Source organism: Oxyura jamaicensis, chromosome 3 (genome assembly GCF_011077185.1).
Source record: "Oxyura jamaicensis isolate SHBP4307 breed ruddy duck chromosome 3, BPBGC_Ojam_1.0, whole genome shotgun sequence".
Taxonomy (NCBI): domain Eukaryota; kingdom Metazoa; phylum Chordata; class Aves; order Anseriformes; family Anatidae; genus Oxyura; species Oxyura jamaicensis.
In genome coordinates, this window is record NC_048895.1 from 13,500,886 (window position 1) to 13,517,855 (window position 16,970).

Genomic DNA, 16,970 nt, shown 5'->3' on the forward strand with positions numbered 1-16,970 from the left:
GAAAAAATAAGATAAACGAGAAAAGGCTTAAACAGCACTGGAAGTGCAATATAGGAGCCTGGGAGCAGCCGAGGGGGATTCTTACTGAAGCAGTGCAGCTCGTTTCCCTCTCACCCTCTCCTATATTGGGGTGTAAAAGCAAAGCGTGGAGAGGAAAACCAATTTAGACCTGCAGAACTCCACCCCAGTTCCTAACTGCGGTTGAACAGAGCCATTTGCCTGTTAGCTGAGGGCCATAGCCGAAAAAGCCAGTTCCCCTGCTCCCACGTAAACCCGTTCACATCCTGTACATCTGCCAGACTGCCACACGTGCGGCACCAACGGGAAGCCACGGGTTCAGACTCCGTTCCTATGGATACGCATGCAGGAACAGGTCCACGCTTCCAAGCTGCACAGCCTTGTGAGCACGAGGGCTTTTCCCACAGTGGTTTTTGGGAGACGGCCACCAGCCACCCAAGCCTGGAAATTACCACTGCTGGCATGCTCGGTGGCTCTGGCTCTCTTTTAAAGCATCCGGGCAGCAGTCTCACTCGTCTACAGTTTCCTTCCACATGCACAAAGATGGTCACCTCACGTTTGTCCATCCGAGGCAGCTCTGCCCTTGCTGGCAGAGATCAGAAACCAGTTTTCCTTGGAAACTGGATGGGAAAAAAAAATGCTTTTGTATTAGCAGCGATACGGCCACCTTTAGATGCGGAACACATCACCAGTGAAGCATTTTGATTACAATGAGCCAACAGTTCCCTGGTAGAGGCACACAAGCCAGCGGGAACATTAAACAATGCCAAAACATTACATATGCTGGCCATCAGCTGATCGCTGTCACGTTTAGCTGGCAGCCACAGCGCCCTCTGAAATTGTGACCTGCTTAAAAAGGGAGGCTCAGCGAAACAGTGCACGGCCGTGCAGCGACAGCCGTGATTAAAGAACAGATGCAGGAACAGACACGGAGCTGCTGCCAGCCGCCGACATACCTTGAGCAGCAGGTTACTTTGCATGCGGCCAGGGAGATGAATCCATTCCTGCTTTCATCCCCGCTTTGTTTGAGGATTCCAGCTGTAGGTATCGGCTTGGGGAGGGAAAAACTCCGCGAGGACGAGGCTTGGAAACTGAAGCTGACAACGAGAACCACAGCCTTGTAGTACCACTAGTACTACAGGGATCTGAAGAGCCAAGCCAGGAAACACACACAAGGAAGGTGAAGAGCAGGTGTTGGCGTATTTCTACTTAAACCCAGTGGAAACTGAACGTTTTGCAGCACTAGAACTCAATCCACCACAAAGCTTAAAGTGTGTGTGCTCCCTGCTCTGGTAGGGAGGGGGAAAGTGCTTTACGACAGGGACAGCACAAAGCTATCGGAACCTGAAAGAAAAGCTTATTCATCATGTTTCTGCTGGGTTTGCAAAGGACAGAACAGGGTATTTCTAATGACCGTGTTCAATTTGCTGATTTTATATCCAGCAGCACAAAACTGACCTTGTCAGCTTTGCTCCTGCTTCCTGAAGCTGCTCTGAAACCAGCCACAAGGAGTGAGATAGGACTGCTGGATGGGAGAAAACAGAGCCAGGCTTCCCTTCGTGAGGATGCCAAGGCAGTCTAGAAATGCACTTGAGCACCTTTGAACACCTTGCACATGTTTTCCTCCACACGAAAGGATGCTGCGAGCTGGGAGCCCTGACTGAAACAAACTCCAGTTACATCACCCTCATCTGCTGAAGCTTCGATGACTTGGAGCAGTCACCCCAGGGGAAGCTTTACCGCAAGGGGAAGGCAAATCAGCCTCTAGACAGGATAAATCTATTTGCTGTTCTCTGCTCTCCGCTTGCTTACACCCCACTGAAAAGAAGTTTTCTTCCATGCCAATTATTTTCCCCAGTTATGCCACATGAAATCCTTTATCCTGCCCACTGTCCGCAGCGAGAGATGAGACTCCACACGGCCTCATTTCGAGTATCATTCAAGAACAATCTCTTCTGCAAGAAGAATTAAGCTGTACTTCCAGCTGCTGCAAACCTGACGTTAATACTACCATCCAGATGCCGCAGGAAGGGATATCTTGGCTGCCCTTCCTACGTGCCGTGCCTGACAGCCAAGCAGCAGCACACGACAAGCGAAAGGCAAAGCCCACATTTTGGCCAGCCAACCTGCAAAGGAACACCAGTTGTCGCTACTCACACTGTGCTCCTAGTAAAAAATAAATACATTTCAAAAATGAGGTAGAGGTAACCGAAGAACACAGTCGCCTCTTAGTCGTGACATGAGAGAACACCTCCAGGCTCGCACGAGGCTAAAAGAGCAATAGCTGCTCTGTTATCCGTGCCCAAAGCCATGCAGCACACGTCCAGCCACGGCAGCGACTTACCTCAAATAGGCACATCGGTCACTCTGTCGGCGGAAGCTTGTTTTGGTTTTCTGTTATTAAAACAAGCTCCGCAGACACTGAACTACTTAGGCTATGCAACCCCGCATGCCCTCCGCTGGAAGGTTTTGTTTAAGATACTTGCTAGAGTCAGAAGAAAACTTTGATGTCTGTTTGTTTCCCCCCACGCTTTTCTTTTGATTTCTAAAATTCTCTTTCTGCAATTTGATAATTGCTTTGAGCAAGGAGAGGGCAGCTGCGGGACGTCTCAAATGTTTCCTAATGTTTATTTGTAGAAGTTCAATTTCTGGCCCAGCGATCTTTTTTATTGCTTTAGCACTCAGTAAGAGTTATAACGTTAGAATAAATCTGGGTTAAACAAACAGTTTGATTTGAAAAGTAAACACAGGCATCCTTCCTGTTAGCTCCGTTCGATAATCATGGTTTAAATGAGCACGGCACTTAACGCGGGCTAAAAATAGGAAGCTCTGCTCACAAGTTTAATTGCCTTCATTAAAGAAGCAGATTTCTGAAGCCGAGTGTTTGACCAACGCTGCTGGGAGACAGCGAGAAGCAAGGTGGGCTGCAGCCTTCAGTGCTGGCGCCCACGGGCAGAGGTGACCACGCAGCGTGACTCCACACCGTGCCCGGCACCCATCCCATGGCTGCGAGCTCGGTGCTCTCGCCTGGCTCCCGGTGAACTTTTGGCTATTTCACCAGCCGCCCTGGGCTGCTGACTTGCCCTGCTTGCTACCTCATCCTCCCGGTTTTACCAGCAGTAACCATCTCCACTCTGCTATGGCTGACACACAAATTACACACCTTTCAGCCCGGGGATCCCCAGCTGTGTGTCTCCCTGAGCTGCTTTCCAGTGCAGCTAATAGCCCTTCGTTAGCAATGCAAGCCCTTTAAATAAAACAAAGTGCGGTACAAAGTCAAGTGCTTTGGAGAAACAATTCTACCAACTGTGCTTCCATCAGCCGGGCCATAATCTTGACAAACCTGTCACATTTTAAGCTTGCCTTCCAAAGGGCGAATCCACTTTCACTAGTATATGCATTTAGCTGCTAAATCTTCTTCCGCTGAATCACAAATTAACTCTTACCATTAAAATTGCACAGACTCCACGTCAGGCTAATGACTTTAAGGTCTCCTCGGTCTCCTGTTACCCTTTTAAAACACCAGAAGTACTCTCTTTTAATCTTCTTGAGGTACTGATTCAGTCACAGCCGCATTAACATAGCGCTCTCACGTTACAGCCCTAGTGAGCCTTCCTTGCTTGCACTCCCTGGCTCTGGGTGTCAGAGGCCATCCACCACCGCAACACCAACAACTTGACAGCACAGCTTCTCAGTGTCTCCAAAACCCAGGGATCTGTAGGGTAGAAGCCTATTAATTAATTTCACATCCTGATACGGTTGCCAAAGTAACGTGACCCACCCCTCAGGCCTGTAAATTAGCTGTAGCCTCCTAAAGGAGCATCACAGTAGCACGGTGCCTTTAGAAGGAACCCGGACTCAGCAGGCAGGACAGGACCCTCGTTAGCAGCAGAAAGGTTGCTTGGGCGTACCAGGCCTCTTGCTTGTGCCACAGCAGCAGATTCTGCGGAGGAAACGATGCCACCATCATTAATTTTCATTAAAACCCCACAACTCTGCTTTCGACAAAAAGGAACGCGTATTAGCACATCCTGGAGAAAATCTACAGGCTCGCCGTGATGACCTGGGACTGCATTTGCAGAGAACTAGATTCCCGGCTAGGCAGCTCCAAGCCATTTATAGCATGCAAGCAAGTCATCTTTTGAAATGAGCTGCTCGTAAGTAGGCCATAGATCCTCCACGTAAGAACGGGCTGGATGTAGATGTGGGGATATGCGAGGCAAAAAGGACATCCGGAGGGAAAAGCTCAAACTGGACGCCTAGGAGCTGTGCTGATGTTGAAGCTCAGTTTAGCTTGCACAGCATCACGCTGCCTGACAAGGCGGCCGGCCCCTGGTTACGGTCACTGGTATGACCAGAGGATCCCAGAGCAGCCAGCTGAGAAGAAAGGACAGATAACTTTGGGATAAGGCTGAGAAGATCCTGATCTCCACAAAGACATCTCTCTGGGGACGACTAGAAAGTCCTCTTGACCCCAGGAATTCCCCAGAACCACCCATATACTGGGAAATTGAGGTATACCGAAACAAGCAGAGCTCTGCAATTTATACAGCTCCTAAGCAGAAGAGAGGCTTACAAGAATTACAAAGCAGCAGCGATTAATAATAATGCAGTAATTAATAGTTCAGACATAAGCTGTCAAAGCAGAACAACTGAACTCAAGGGCCCAAGTGATGTCAGAAGGATGGCGCTGCACTGAAACTGAGTTCAAGGAGACCGACACAAAACTCAGACATAACTCGAGTCTGAAGCAAACGTGCTCAAGCAGAGTTCTCTGAGAGAAGCATGGGGAACTTGAGAAAAGAGCTCAGGGACTGCGGGATGGCATAGCATGAAGCAAGCGCAGCAGAAAAATGCTGTGCTCTATTACAGAAAACCCAGTGACTCACAGGAAGACTGGATCCAAGGAAAGAAATTTTAGATCCTACAGACAGATCTGCGGCAGAATGCTCAGAGTCCCAAGAGATGCTTGCAAGAGTTCTGTGTTTTCTGTTTAACACAAAAATAAACAAATTTGGTGATGAGCACGATGGAAGAAGACAGGCTTCAAAAGTACACATCGAAGCACAGAATTGTCAGGCACGTATCGACACAATGGCCTCACAAATCAGTAAGACAAGAAAAAAATCCCTAGCTGAAAAAAAAAAATCAAAACACTAAAACTAACAAAATGCACCTAATAGCTCTTCCGCTTTGCAGGGAGTCTCGCTCTTTCAGCTGTATGAATTACACATCTTTGAGGAAAAGAGGGAGATGAGCACAAAAAGAGGTGCAATCCCCCGAAGCGGGTAACCTGCAAGCAGCTCAGAGGCACTCACAGTCATAAGCTGCCCACGTGGCCGAAAATGACGCCTGGGTTTGGACCCAGCCACTGAGTTGCCATTCACGGGACAGCCAGCCAGATGTGTGGAAGTAATTACACAATCCCGGTTCTGACAGACCCCAGCAAAACGTCACTGCGTGTCCTCTTCAAAGAGGAACTGTAGCAAAAATAGATAAACAAACAGAAAGCCACAGAGCAAGTTGTTTTTACACCCAGATGAGGAACCGTGCTTCGACCTGTACTCACTGTGAAAGAAGGCACGGGCAAGAAACTGGAAATCATTTTACAGCTCCTTTGTGAACTTTGCTCAAGAACAACTGAGGAAGCAGAGGCTACTCAGCAGGAAGGTGGAATTGGTGAAAAGGTTACGTGACCGCTGAGACTTCCCCGTACAAGCAGCACCTCTTCTTCTTGAAGAACGCTAGCAAGGTTTGACCTTAAGACAGCAACTGAAGGGAAAAGATGGCACAAAACTTAATGGGAAAAAGATTCTTAAGGAATATTCAGTAAAACGCAGCCGCATCAGAGGGAACGGCACCAGACCGTAGCAGCAGCCTTCAGCCTTGCAGTCTTCAGCATTTTACTGTATTAAATATATATATATACCCACAAAAAGTACCGTAAGAAGACATCTGCCTTTCCGGAGAAAGGCTGAGAAAACCATGCGCAAGGCAAGCACAGGTGACTGCAGTCAAACTGAAATTACACCAAAGTGCCGTATGTTCAGACAAAAGGGATCTAGCTTGTGGCACCCATGGGTTGGACGGCCAGAGGAAGGCTGCCAAAAATACACCTTGAGGGGACTTGAGCCAGGAATAGGGGCCACTAGGGGGTAAAGACAGCCGAGATAAGTGAAGCGACAGGCTGGAGGACAACAGGATTCTCCAGAGATGCGGCAAGACAAAAATATCAAGGTACTGAGCTTACACATATGGGGTTTGCAGCTTATCACTGCTTCACAGCACGGAGAGAGACAGAACTACTTTTTATCAATAACAGCAAACAAGCGTAGGAGACTGTGGAATGATAATTAAATACTTCAGGTCTATAGTCTGACTATCGACTGGGACTAATGAGGTACAAATAAGGACTAAGGCATGGGAGAGAAAGGTAATATTCATGTGACCGTTTTCCTCCAGGAGCAGGGTTCAGCAGAAATGAGATAGGAGAATTTGCTTTGATACCAGAGCCATTATTAAAAGCTTGCCTGGCTTTCTTTATTCTCCTTGCTCTCGCGTAAAGGCTTTCTATACCTAAGGCTACTCAACTGCATTTCCTCAAACCATCACGGCCACCGACCACAACAACGAGCTAGAGCAGCAGCCTCACAACCACCCCTCAAACGTGAGCCCGCCGTGATTGCTATCCCCAGAACACAGCGCTGCCTTAACAGCTAGCGGGTACTTTGAACCGCCAGCTGGAAAATGCACCCTAACACCACTGTTACGGGAGTGGCTACCCACACAAAACACATACCGGGGAATCCAGGTACCACATGCTGTTTCTTTTAATAGTTTCAGAGAAAATGTGTTAAAAAACTAATTGTTCACAGGCTGTCGAAGCAGCTACTGTTCTTACATAATCATTAGATTGTATTTTACCACTACATTTGGAAGAATAAGGGAAATGCCTGTATTTGTTCCTTTCCGTTTGTAAACCACTTAAGAAAAGCCACATTAACTCCAGCACGCACTCACCTAAACCACGTAAATCTTATTTATCAGAAACCCATCTCCATGATAGGCACACGCGCACACACTCTGTGTAACAGCGGCTCAAATGCACGGCCACCTCTCCACAATGAATTTCAGCTCTCGGATGAACGAGCACAGCGTGATGATATGTCTGAACCAAAACAGAGGGACAAATACACTGCTAGTGGAAAATAAAAAATACTGCTGAAAGAATAAGTAGCGCTTACACTTGGGGTTACGGTGCTATTTAGCCTCTGCTGAAGCACGGGACACGAGCAGAAAGCCCTGCTGGGGAAGCACACATGCCCTGGTCACCACTGCAAGTACAAACCCCGATGCTGCAAACACCTCAGGCTACCGTGGGGTTGGTTTGCTTTTCTAACCAGGGGTTCATGTCATTTCCAAAGACAAGATGAAAAGCCATATCCAGGGAGACCTGCGTAACAGCTGTACGAAATGCAGGCAGCCCCAGTTCCCCTGAACACAGAACCCACAGCCACCAGAAGTGCTGACTTGAACCATCTCAGCAACGAGCACGTTGCTAGGAATAGCTTGCTGCAGCACTAATCCCTGTTCCTGCTATCATGTCGCCTCCACCATCCCAGCAACTTTGCCTCAGCCAGTTTTCACCTCTTTCCAGCTTCCGTGAGCTGGGAAGTAAAACCGATGAAGCACGCTGAAAAACAGCGACACAATCAAGTATTCATTTTATATCCAGCGGTATAACAAACGCCGCAACAACAGCGCAACTTTGCATATTAAAACAGGAGGATCCAGGTGATCGTACTGCAGTTTGCTGGCTACATAACTGATCACTGTCAGGATACCCCACCGATGGAGGTCTGTTACATATGAACCCTCCTCCTGTGCTCTTCCTGAAACACCCGCTGCTACCCGCTGCCAGAGGCGGGGCAGGGGGCTAGGCAGCTGTATGACCTGACTCGGGGTGGTTGTCCTGGACAACGCCGTTATCTCTGGGCATCATACCCTCCGCTGCCTGGACCTCACGTTCCTGCATGCTCAGGTTCTTATTTCAGCAGTGTATTTGTTATCCTGCAGAAAACATAACCAGAGGGTATTAGCAGACCCAGGCACCTTGCCCGCAAAACACCATCTGAAGGCTCACGGGACGAAGCAGTCAGAGGAGGTCCATTTAAAGTCAGGAAGAAGGACAAAATACTAGGAGAGCAGAAAGAAGTAACAGAGGCATATATAAGCAAGTGATTGTTCCACTTTCACTCTTATTCAGTTGCGAACAAACACCATTTTTGCAACACTGCACAGCGTGGTTGCTGAGATTTTATTTATCTTTTTATTTATTTAAACATGGAAGAGGGAAAGGGTGCTCCAAACAGATAAGGCTTTCCTACAACATCAAGAGTTTGATAAACACTGCTGTATATGGAATACAGGACTAAACAAACAAACAAAAAAAGAAGGTTCAGAACACAGACGGGACTTCAAGGATTTCTGAAACAGGCTTCAAAGGCTCAACACTGAGCTTTTGTAAGGACAATTTGCCTGCTGACCATTTTAAAAGCGTGGAAGGAGAGAAATAAATGCAAGAAAACTTTCCACACACGGAGCGTATTTTCCCTGCTTTTAGTTTGGCCTTCCCAGTGCTGCATTTCTAATGGCTGGGCTGTGCCTGGTGACCGCTTCCACAAAGTACCTGCCTGCCAGACCACGCCAACAGCCTGCCCTGCGCGCTCTTAGGACCTGTTCAGAGCCCGCCACCGACGTAGCACTTCTGCTTCTGTAAGAAGTACTTGGACGCTATTTGCGATGGTGAGGAGGTGATCGAGCCATCACTTGATTACCACCGGTCCCTAGAAGTTATCCACTTCAACAAACTGAATAAATATGCTGATTTTTTGAGTTATTATGAAAGCAGAGCACTGACAGAGCCTGATCTATTGCACAGTCATTAAAATGGAGAGATGAACCCAGCGCCATTTTCAATTACCAAAAGCTCGTCATAACACGAACAGAGCGCTCCCAAAGGTTTACCTCCAGGGCACAAAAACAAATAGCTATTACCCATCAACATTAATAACAACGCTTTAAGGGCTCTGTCACTGAACACGACAAAAATCTACGTCATCAGCAGGAAAACGTTATCTTCAAATGTTATATTTTGTCAAAGAGAACGGAAAGAGTCTCCGAAAATTTACCAGAGGAGCAGCCACGTGAGCTCATTTTCTAGAAATCTGTCGACTGCCTTTGGATGTTTTTGGGCTGCTGTGTTCCTGAAGCACAGCAATTTGGCATCAGCCACCCAAACCACACAGCTACCGCGATCATTAAACATTCTTCACACTTAGGCAAAACGCAACCGAAGGAAAAGCACTGTGCTGGCGCCGAGGTGCCTCAAGGGTTGTGTCTTTTTCCTCCCTACCCTTCGAAAGCATCAGTGAGTCTTCACACCCCCCTGAAATGTTGCAGCTCCAGCTTATAAGCATCTTCTCTCGTGACAGATTTTTGTTTGTACCGAGGGGCACAAGCGTTCTCCTAGCACAACAGAGTAAATATCTGCAAAACGTTAAAAACGCGAACGCAGATAGACTCTTTGCTTGTGCAGCCACGTAGATAAGCTTCCTCTACCCTCACCTAAATCCCACTCGCTGTTTTTTTTGCCTTTTTTTTTGTACAAAAAAGAATCAAAGCCCACACACCTCCCTGCCTCACAGGACTCCGCGCCCAAGGGACTGTACCGGGCCGTGGGCAGGTACCAACCCCAGCCCCTCCCGGCTCTCAGCGGCCAGATCTCTAATTAATTCCCAAATTAACGACACCCCGAGACCCCCGAACACCACACACACCCCCCCGGGGCACCCCTCAGGGCCGGCCCCATCCCGGGGCACCGCGGCAGGGCAGCGCCCGGCGCCCGGTCAGGGCACCCCCGGGGGAGGCGCGGCGCTCCGAGCCGCTGCCGCTCGTCCCGGTGCTCACCTGCCGAGCGGTCGCTTCATGCCCGTGTCGTCGGCGGCGGGCAGGCGGAGGCTGTGCCTCAGGCTGCAGCCTTTGTCGAGCGGCGCGGGCGCGGCGGCGGCGCGCTCATGCTCCACCGTGACCGACTCGTTGCGTTTCCTCATGCCGGGGAGGGGGGTGGCGATGGTGGTCCGGGACGGCGGAGACGGCAGCAACGGCTCTCCCCGAGCAGCCGCCGCCGCCGCTCGCTCAGCGCCGTGCTCGCCCCAGCTCCGCCCCCGTTAATCTCCGCCTCCGGAGCCGGGCCGGGGACAAAGGCGCCGCTCGCCCGCACCGCGGATGGCCGCCGCCCCCCCTCCGCGCCGCCATCTTTACTGCGGGCACTGCGCGCCCGCCGCCATTTTGTTGGCGGCCTGAGGCGAGGCCTCGGGTGGGCTCGGTTCCAGGCGGCAGCCTGGCCAGGTGTCCTCTGAAACATAAATCAGCCTTAGCAAAGTTTAGGACACAATTGTCCCCCTCATATTTTCCCTTTAGCCCTTTGGGAAGCTTACAGTAGCACACAAAACATCTTAATGCGTTCGTCTCCACAGACACAGGCGAGGCTATGTTGCCACAGAGCTCCCCTACCCACATGGCAATCTTCCCCTGCAATGATTAGCGGAAAAAATAATAATAACAATAATAATAATAATAATAATAATAAAAACATCCCTTCTGGTCCCAGCAATAGCTAGTGACTAAAATATCCGTATTCTAGCAATGTGCTGCAGAAAACAGCCATGCTTACGTACCCCGTTTCCTACTGCCGCAGCTGCATACGGAATGCTGAGCTGGTCCATCGAGGTACCTTGTATGTTCTGCAAAGTGAAAAAGTGGAAAAATTCCCAGAAAACAGGCCTCTTCAGACCTCAGCTATCAGACATCCATTTTTTCCGTATTGCTGCAAACTGATCCCATACCTGGAGATTCCAGGTAAATAGGGCATTACAAATTAATCCCAGGAGCAAAATCAGGACCAAAAAAGGAGGAAGCTGTTGCTAAAACACAAGCCTCAGCTATCTGAGCAGTATGGATGGCTACCAGAAATTACTCTCTAATATGCTGATGTCTGCTTTGTTATGTCCCTGGAAGTTTCTCCTAACGTTTTTGACCTTTTAGGGATTTTCTCTCAGCCAAAGCATAATTTCTAAAACTTTCAGGCAGGCTTTTGAAAACACTAGTGATTCTTGCAAATGCTTTGAACAGCAGCAAAAGAGTGTCCTTTTTTTTTTTTTTTTTTTTTTTTTTCTCTCAGCTTTTGCCTTATTCCCTGCATCTTGTTGGGAAGGCTCTCAGCTGCAATTGGGGATTGTTAGCCGTGTGTTTGGACGTGTGGTGACAGCAAGTCGTGAGTGGCAATCATTCCTCAAGCCGGCACCGCAAAAGCTGTGCTGGGCTCTTTGGGAGTGACAGGGCAGTCCTGTGAAGACAGAGCTGCAAGCTGCCTGACAGGCTTTGGTATGAGGAGGATGGTCTCAGGCGTCATAAATCCTCTGAAATGACTGAGAAAATTTATTACCAGGAAGGTCAAGTAAGGAAAATTACTTGATAGTCTATATTTATGGCATGGGTGCTAATAACGACTGGCATTCTCTCTGTGCTAGTGAGAAGGCAAGCAAATATTTTCTTGTAGTGACCTTAAGCGTTTCTGAAGGCTTCCTCTCAGCGTTTCTGAAGGCTTCCTTAACTAGGTACAAGTATAAACAGGCATTTGTTTGGTCTCTCCCATCATATCAGATTGTTAAGATTTAGAAATCACCACGTCATCCTTTTTTTTTTTTTTAAGTGTAATATCCGCTGTACTGCTAGTACATAATTTATAGAATTTGAGAGAGGTTCTCCCATTTGGGATCTGTACTTATCCTTCTTACCTATTGTAAGAGATGAATGTGGCATCATAAATTTGCCCACTCACAGAGATCAATGCACAGCATCCATTCTTAATCCCAACTTGTGGACTTGGTGGGAGTGGTCAATGCAAGGGTCACCTACAAACCATACTTCTGCTGCTGTTACAGGCAAGCTAGGGTGAAATTTTACTGTCTGCGGTCACCAAATACTTCATCTGAGCAGTGCAAAACAGCCTGGGGAATGTGCTGCCACAGGATTTCTCAGCAGCCAGTAACTCCGTGTGGCTCTACAAAGAGAATATGTACAGGAAGAACAGGAAAATCCGGTCAGAGAAAAAGTTGAGAAAGAATTTGATATTTCTTAGCTCAGGGCACAAACGAAGATTATAGTAGAGCTCTAGTAGAAACAGTCCCTGTGGGCAAGGACACCTTCCGTAAGGTTTCTGTGTGTCTGGAATGATCTGGAAGAGGTGTGGATACAGGCCATAGGGCAAGGACACAGCCTGCTGGACTGCAGCTACGCCAGTCTCCTTCCCACCCTGTATTCTCCACAGGCAGCTGCACCTGAAGATGGAAAGCAAAGGACAGCAACTGAGCACAGATCATAAGTAATGTTAGCAAGAGACAGGATGATAGATGTGTTTGGCTGTGGATGAAGCTCTTAAAAGCCTCCGCAAAAGACAAAACCCAGAGAAGAACCACTAAAGGAACGCAAAAAAAGCCAGGAGAAAATTATGGTGAGAAGACTACTGGGGGATAAGTCTCTGGAAAGCACAAGGCTATTCAAAGCAGCAGAGCAAACAGAAAAGGCAAGGACAAAGCCACCTCTGAGGATGAGGTGCTTGAAAGGGGCAAAAGCCAGTGAGAAGAGGCTCAAAGCAGAGCACAAGGAGACTACGCTGCTGAGAAAGGCTGCAGTACCTCTGAAAATCTACAGAGACCTGCTAGGAGGACAGACACCCACAGCTTTCTGTTCCTCAAGCTGCTCCTCTCTGGGAGGACAAGGAGGGAAACATGATGCTACCAGCAAATCACACGCTTTTCTTAAGCGTCAATCAAGACAGAAATGCTTTAGCTTTAGTTGTTTGCACACGTTTGTGCTTGATGGGCAGTGTAAGGGCTTTGCAGCACCACAGCTGGCTCCCACTGCAAGTGCCTGGAAGCAACGCCACACATACTACCTCCAACACTGGAGCATTAGCAGCACTTCAGGAATTGCTGTGCTGCCAGCAGGCATCAGGGAATTCCATCCAGGCACATGGAAAGCTCAGCTGACCTCTGGAAACATATTTTTCCCCAGGTATGGCTGAACAAATACCATTCATACAGTTCAATGTCATCTCTGCTTACAGCCTCGCTGCCAAACTTGTAAGCGTGACTTTGCTGGGCGTTATGTCTCTGTCATAATGGGGAAGGCATTGCTGTATATAATAGACTCAAGGAAAATTTCCCCTGGTGCCTAGCTAGGTTTGTTTAACTGGTGAGATTGAAAAGATTGACCCTGTGTTTAGTTTTCTTCAATAGAGAAGACTGATGGGAATCTTCTGCCCAGATGCATTGTTATTTGTTCCAGACGCAGAAGGCGTTCAGGGTACTCTGATAAAGCCATCGGCTGATCCTAGGTCACATTTAGCTCCTTCCTCTGCAGTGCAGTATGCATTTCCAAGGGCACGGGACAGTTCTGCAGAACCCAGATGACAGAGGAAAACACAAACGCATCCCAGTCCAGCTCTCGCAGGCAGTCTGCTGGCCAGGTGACAGAACTACAGCCTGGAACAGCCAAGCTCAGTATGATCAGCTGGGTTCCTAGCAAAGCGCAGGAGAACTCAGTGTTTCCTTTGTCCCACTCCAGGCTGAGGCCTGGGAAGTTGTAAGGTAAGAAGTAAACGACCTGGGAATCATTTCTACTTACCTGCCTGCTTGGGTAATGTTTCAATCTGTGTGTTTGAAGACGTCCAAAAGAATTCTCTCCACAGTTTTCTCCTCGTTGACCACCTTGCCTGCCAGTGCTCCTGCTGAAACACCTCTGGCACACCCCTGTTGCTTGTTTTACTCCCCACTGATGCATCACATCCCATCTGAGTGTGCCCTGTGCTTGTGGCTGCAGCGCAGCTCAGAGCTTGCACAGCTGGGATTACACCTCTAAATGTCCACGCGTAAGTTCAAAGAACTATTTCCCAGCTCCCAGAAGTGTGGAGTCCCCTTTGAAGTCCGTGGTTCTGAGAAATTCAGTGCCACAAAGTGGGACCCTTGAAGCAGACTCCTGTCTGTCACCTACTGAAGGGACATGCTCAGGGACATCGAGTAGGGGGGACACGGTTTCCCAGTAACAAACCCACAGCACACACACAAAGCAGGCTGCAGACAAAACGTTCACCTGCTTGAAGCCAGAGTTATCCGCATCACAGGCTTGGCTGAAGTGAACTGGAGCTTTTTTACATCTTGCACCAGGCAACAGTCAGCAAGCACCTCAAAATGCAACTTTGAAAAAAATCTCAACTTTGTTGACCCTACTCTCTTACTACAGCAAAAAAAAAATATATGTATCTTGCTCTGCAACAACATTTCTGTCTGCTTCTGCAAACGGCTCACACCCTGCAACACCAATTCTGCAAGTGCCCAGATGTCAGTGGCTGTAAAAGCGGTGTGGCCACTTCTAAGACAGGACAGATGTCTCCTGGTGTTGCTGCAAGCCGTCAGTCTCATTGCATCAGTGATGGAGGATACGCGGCACTGAAAGCACGCAGATCAAAATACACAGCCTGCAAGAGGCTGCTGAGGACTGCTCAGCTGTCTGTGGGCTCCACTGGAGCAAGTCATGACGTGCTGCTCTGCTGTGGGGGGTTAGCTGACCGGGGGACCATCACAAGGTGCAGGTGTGTCATTCATACGCCTTGTTTTCAACGAACCTCTTCCAGATGCTACAGAATTTATCTCCAGGAAGACAAATCCACGTAGTGCTGAAGCCTGCCAGCCCTGCCACCTGGCTGCCTCCCCCAGCAAGTGAGGGTTGCTGTGTGTGGGGATGGGGAGAGACAAGGCCTGTCACCCCCGGGTCGGGGAGCTTGTGGGCAATGCAGCCCCATCGTGGAGACACATCGTGGGCTGCTCTGTGCAGCAGTCGCCTGTAGATGGCTGTAGTCCCGCGTGGCACGGAGGTGGGCTGTGAGGGAACGCTTTGCAGCGGGTCAGCAGCCGCTATGAAACTTGCTGAGCTTTGCTGGCTTCAGGGATAGCAGGCCCCTGAGGCTGGAGGGAATGTCTGGAGTGAGGAGGAGTCATCGCTGGGGGAAGAGCGTCAGGCTGAGGAACGTTGAAGCAAAGTGGGCAGAGACAAGTCCACCTGATGGCACACATGCATGAGTGCTGAAGGAGCTGGGTGATGCCCTTACAAAACTCTCAATGCTCTGTGAAAGGTCATGGTGATGGAGGGAAGTTCCTGAGAACTGGAAGAAAGCACATCTCACTGCCCTCTTCAAAAGGGCAGAAAGGAGGATCCAGGGAACTACCGACTGGTCAGCCTTCTCCTGATCCCTGGGGAGGTGAAGGAGCAAGTAATGCTGGGAAGTATTTGAGATGCATGGAAAACAAGGAGGTGATCAGGAGTAGTTGTCATGGATTTACGAGGGAGAAATAATGCTGAGGCAACCTGACGGCTGTCTACTATGAGATGACTGGTTTGGTGGGAGAGGGGAGAGCAATGAATGTTGCTTCTCTTGACCTGAGAAGGGCTTTCAACACTCCAGTGAGAGCATCACAGACAAATAGTGCAGTATGGGCTAGATGAGTAGATGGTGGGGTGGTCTGAAAACCAGCTTACTGCCCGGGCTCAGAGGGTTGTGCTTAGGTGCACAAAGCCCACTTGGAGCCAGCTGATAGTGGTGTAGCTCCGGGGTTGATCCTGAGGCCAATACCATCTCCCCTCTTCATGAATGAACTGTGTGATGGGTCAGAGTGCCACCTCAGCAGGTCAGCAGATGCTAGAAAGCTGGGAGGAGTGGCTGATACACCAGAGGGTTGTGCTGCTGTTCAGAGGCAACAGGGCAGGCTTGTGACACGGGCACAGAGAAGCCTCCTGAAGCTCACCAAATGGAAGTCCTGCCCGTGGGGAGGAACAAGCACGTTCTCCACCAGCACGTGCTGGAGGCTGACCAAGCAGGGACACCTTCTACTAGACCAGGTAGCCCAAAGTCCCATCCGACCTGACCTCAAACACTTCCAGGGATGGGAAACTCAACTTTTCTGGGCAACCCGTTCCAGTGCCTCACCACCCTCATAGTGAGGAATTTATTCCTAATATCTAATCTAAATCTACCCTCTTTTAGTTTAAAGCCGATCCCCTTTGTCCTGTCACTATGTTCCCCAACAGACTTCTCTCTAGCTTTTTTGCAGGACCCTTTTAGACACTGAAAGGACACGGTGAGGTCTCTCCAGAACCTTCTCTTCTCCAGGCTGGGCAACCTCAGCTCCCTGAGCCTTTCTTCATAGAAGAGGTGCTGCAGCCCTCTGGTCGTGGCCCTCCTCTGGATGCGCCCCGACAGGTCGCTGTCCTTGTGTTGGGGGCCCCGGAGCTGAACGCAGTGCTCCAGGTGGGGTCTCGCAAGCCTTGCCCCTGCCCTTGTCGTGCCCAAAGAAGATCACACAGAGGACAGCTGAAGCCCAGTCCACCCTCAGGCAACGTTGCCTCAATCCGATACGTCGATACACCAAAGGAAAACGGTTTTGACCAAAAAGCTGCCGTCTAACTGAGTTTCTGTCATGCCCCGGGACAGCTGAGGTGAAAAGCTGAGGAGGAAGCCGCGGCAGGCGGCCACCTCCTGAGGAGAGGAGGCTGAAGCAGCAGCCCCCGTGCTTAAACCAGAGCTTTGGGTCTGCTGCGCCTTGAGGGGAGCAGCGGGGCCGACCACAGGACACCACAGAGGGACGCGGGGGCGGGCAGGGACCCCCGGGCCTCCCCTCAGGGCGCCCCGCCTCGGCGCCGCGCTCCCCCCCTCACCCCCTCAGCACCACCCCCCCGTGGCCCCTCCCCCGACCCCCTCTCCACCAATCACAAAATCCCAGCGCGCTGCGGCGGCGCGGCTCGGCGCAAGCAGTTGCTAGGCAGGCTCCCGCCGC

The 16,970-nt window shown here is 49.7% G+C and overlaps 1 protein-coding gene across 1 annotated transcript in view; it reads right to left on the reverse strand.

The window, feature by feature from the left end:
* Positions 1-10,346, reverse strand: part of ABHD12 (abhydrolase domain containing 12, lysophospholipase) — a 36,248-nt gene extending 25,902 nt beyond the window's left edge. The window contains exon 1 of the mRNA XM_035323105.1: positions 9,988-10,346. Within this exon, the coding sequence (XP_035178996.1) occupies positions 9,988-10,130 (143 nt within the window). The 5' untranslated portion in view covers positions 10,131-10,346. The remainder of the gene's footprint in view (positions 1-9,987) is intronic.
* Between the last annotated feature and the right edge of the window lie 6,624 nt (positions 10,347-16,970).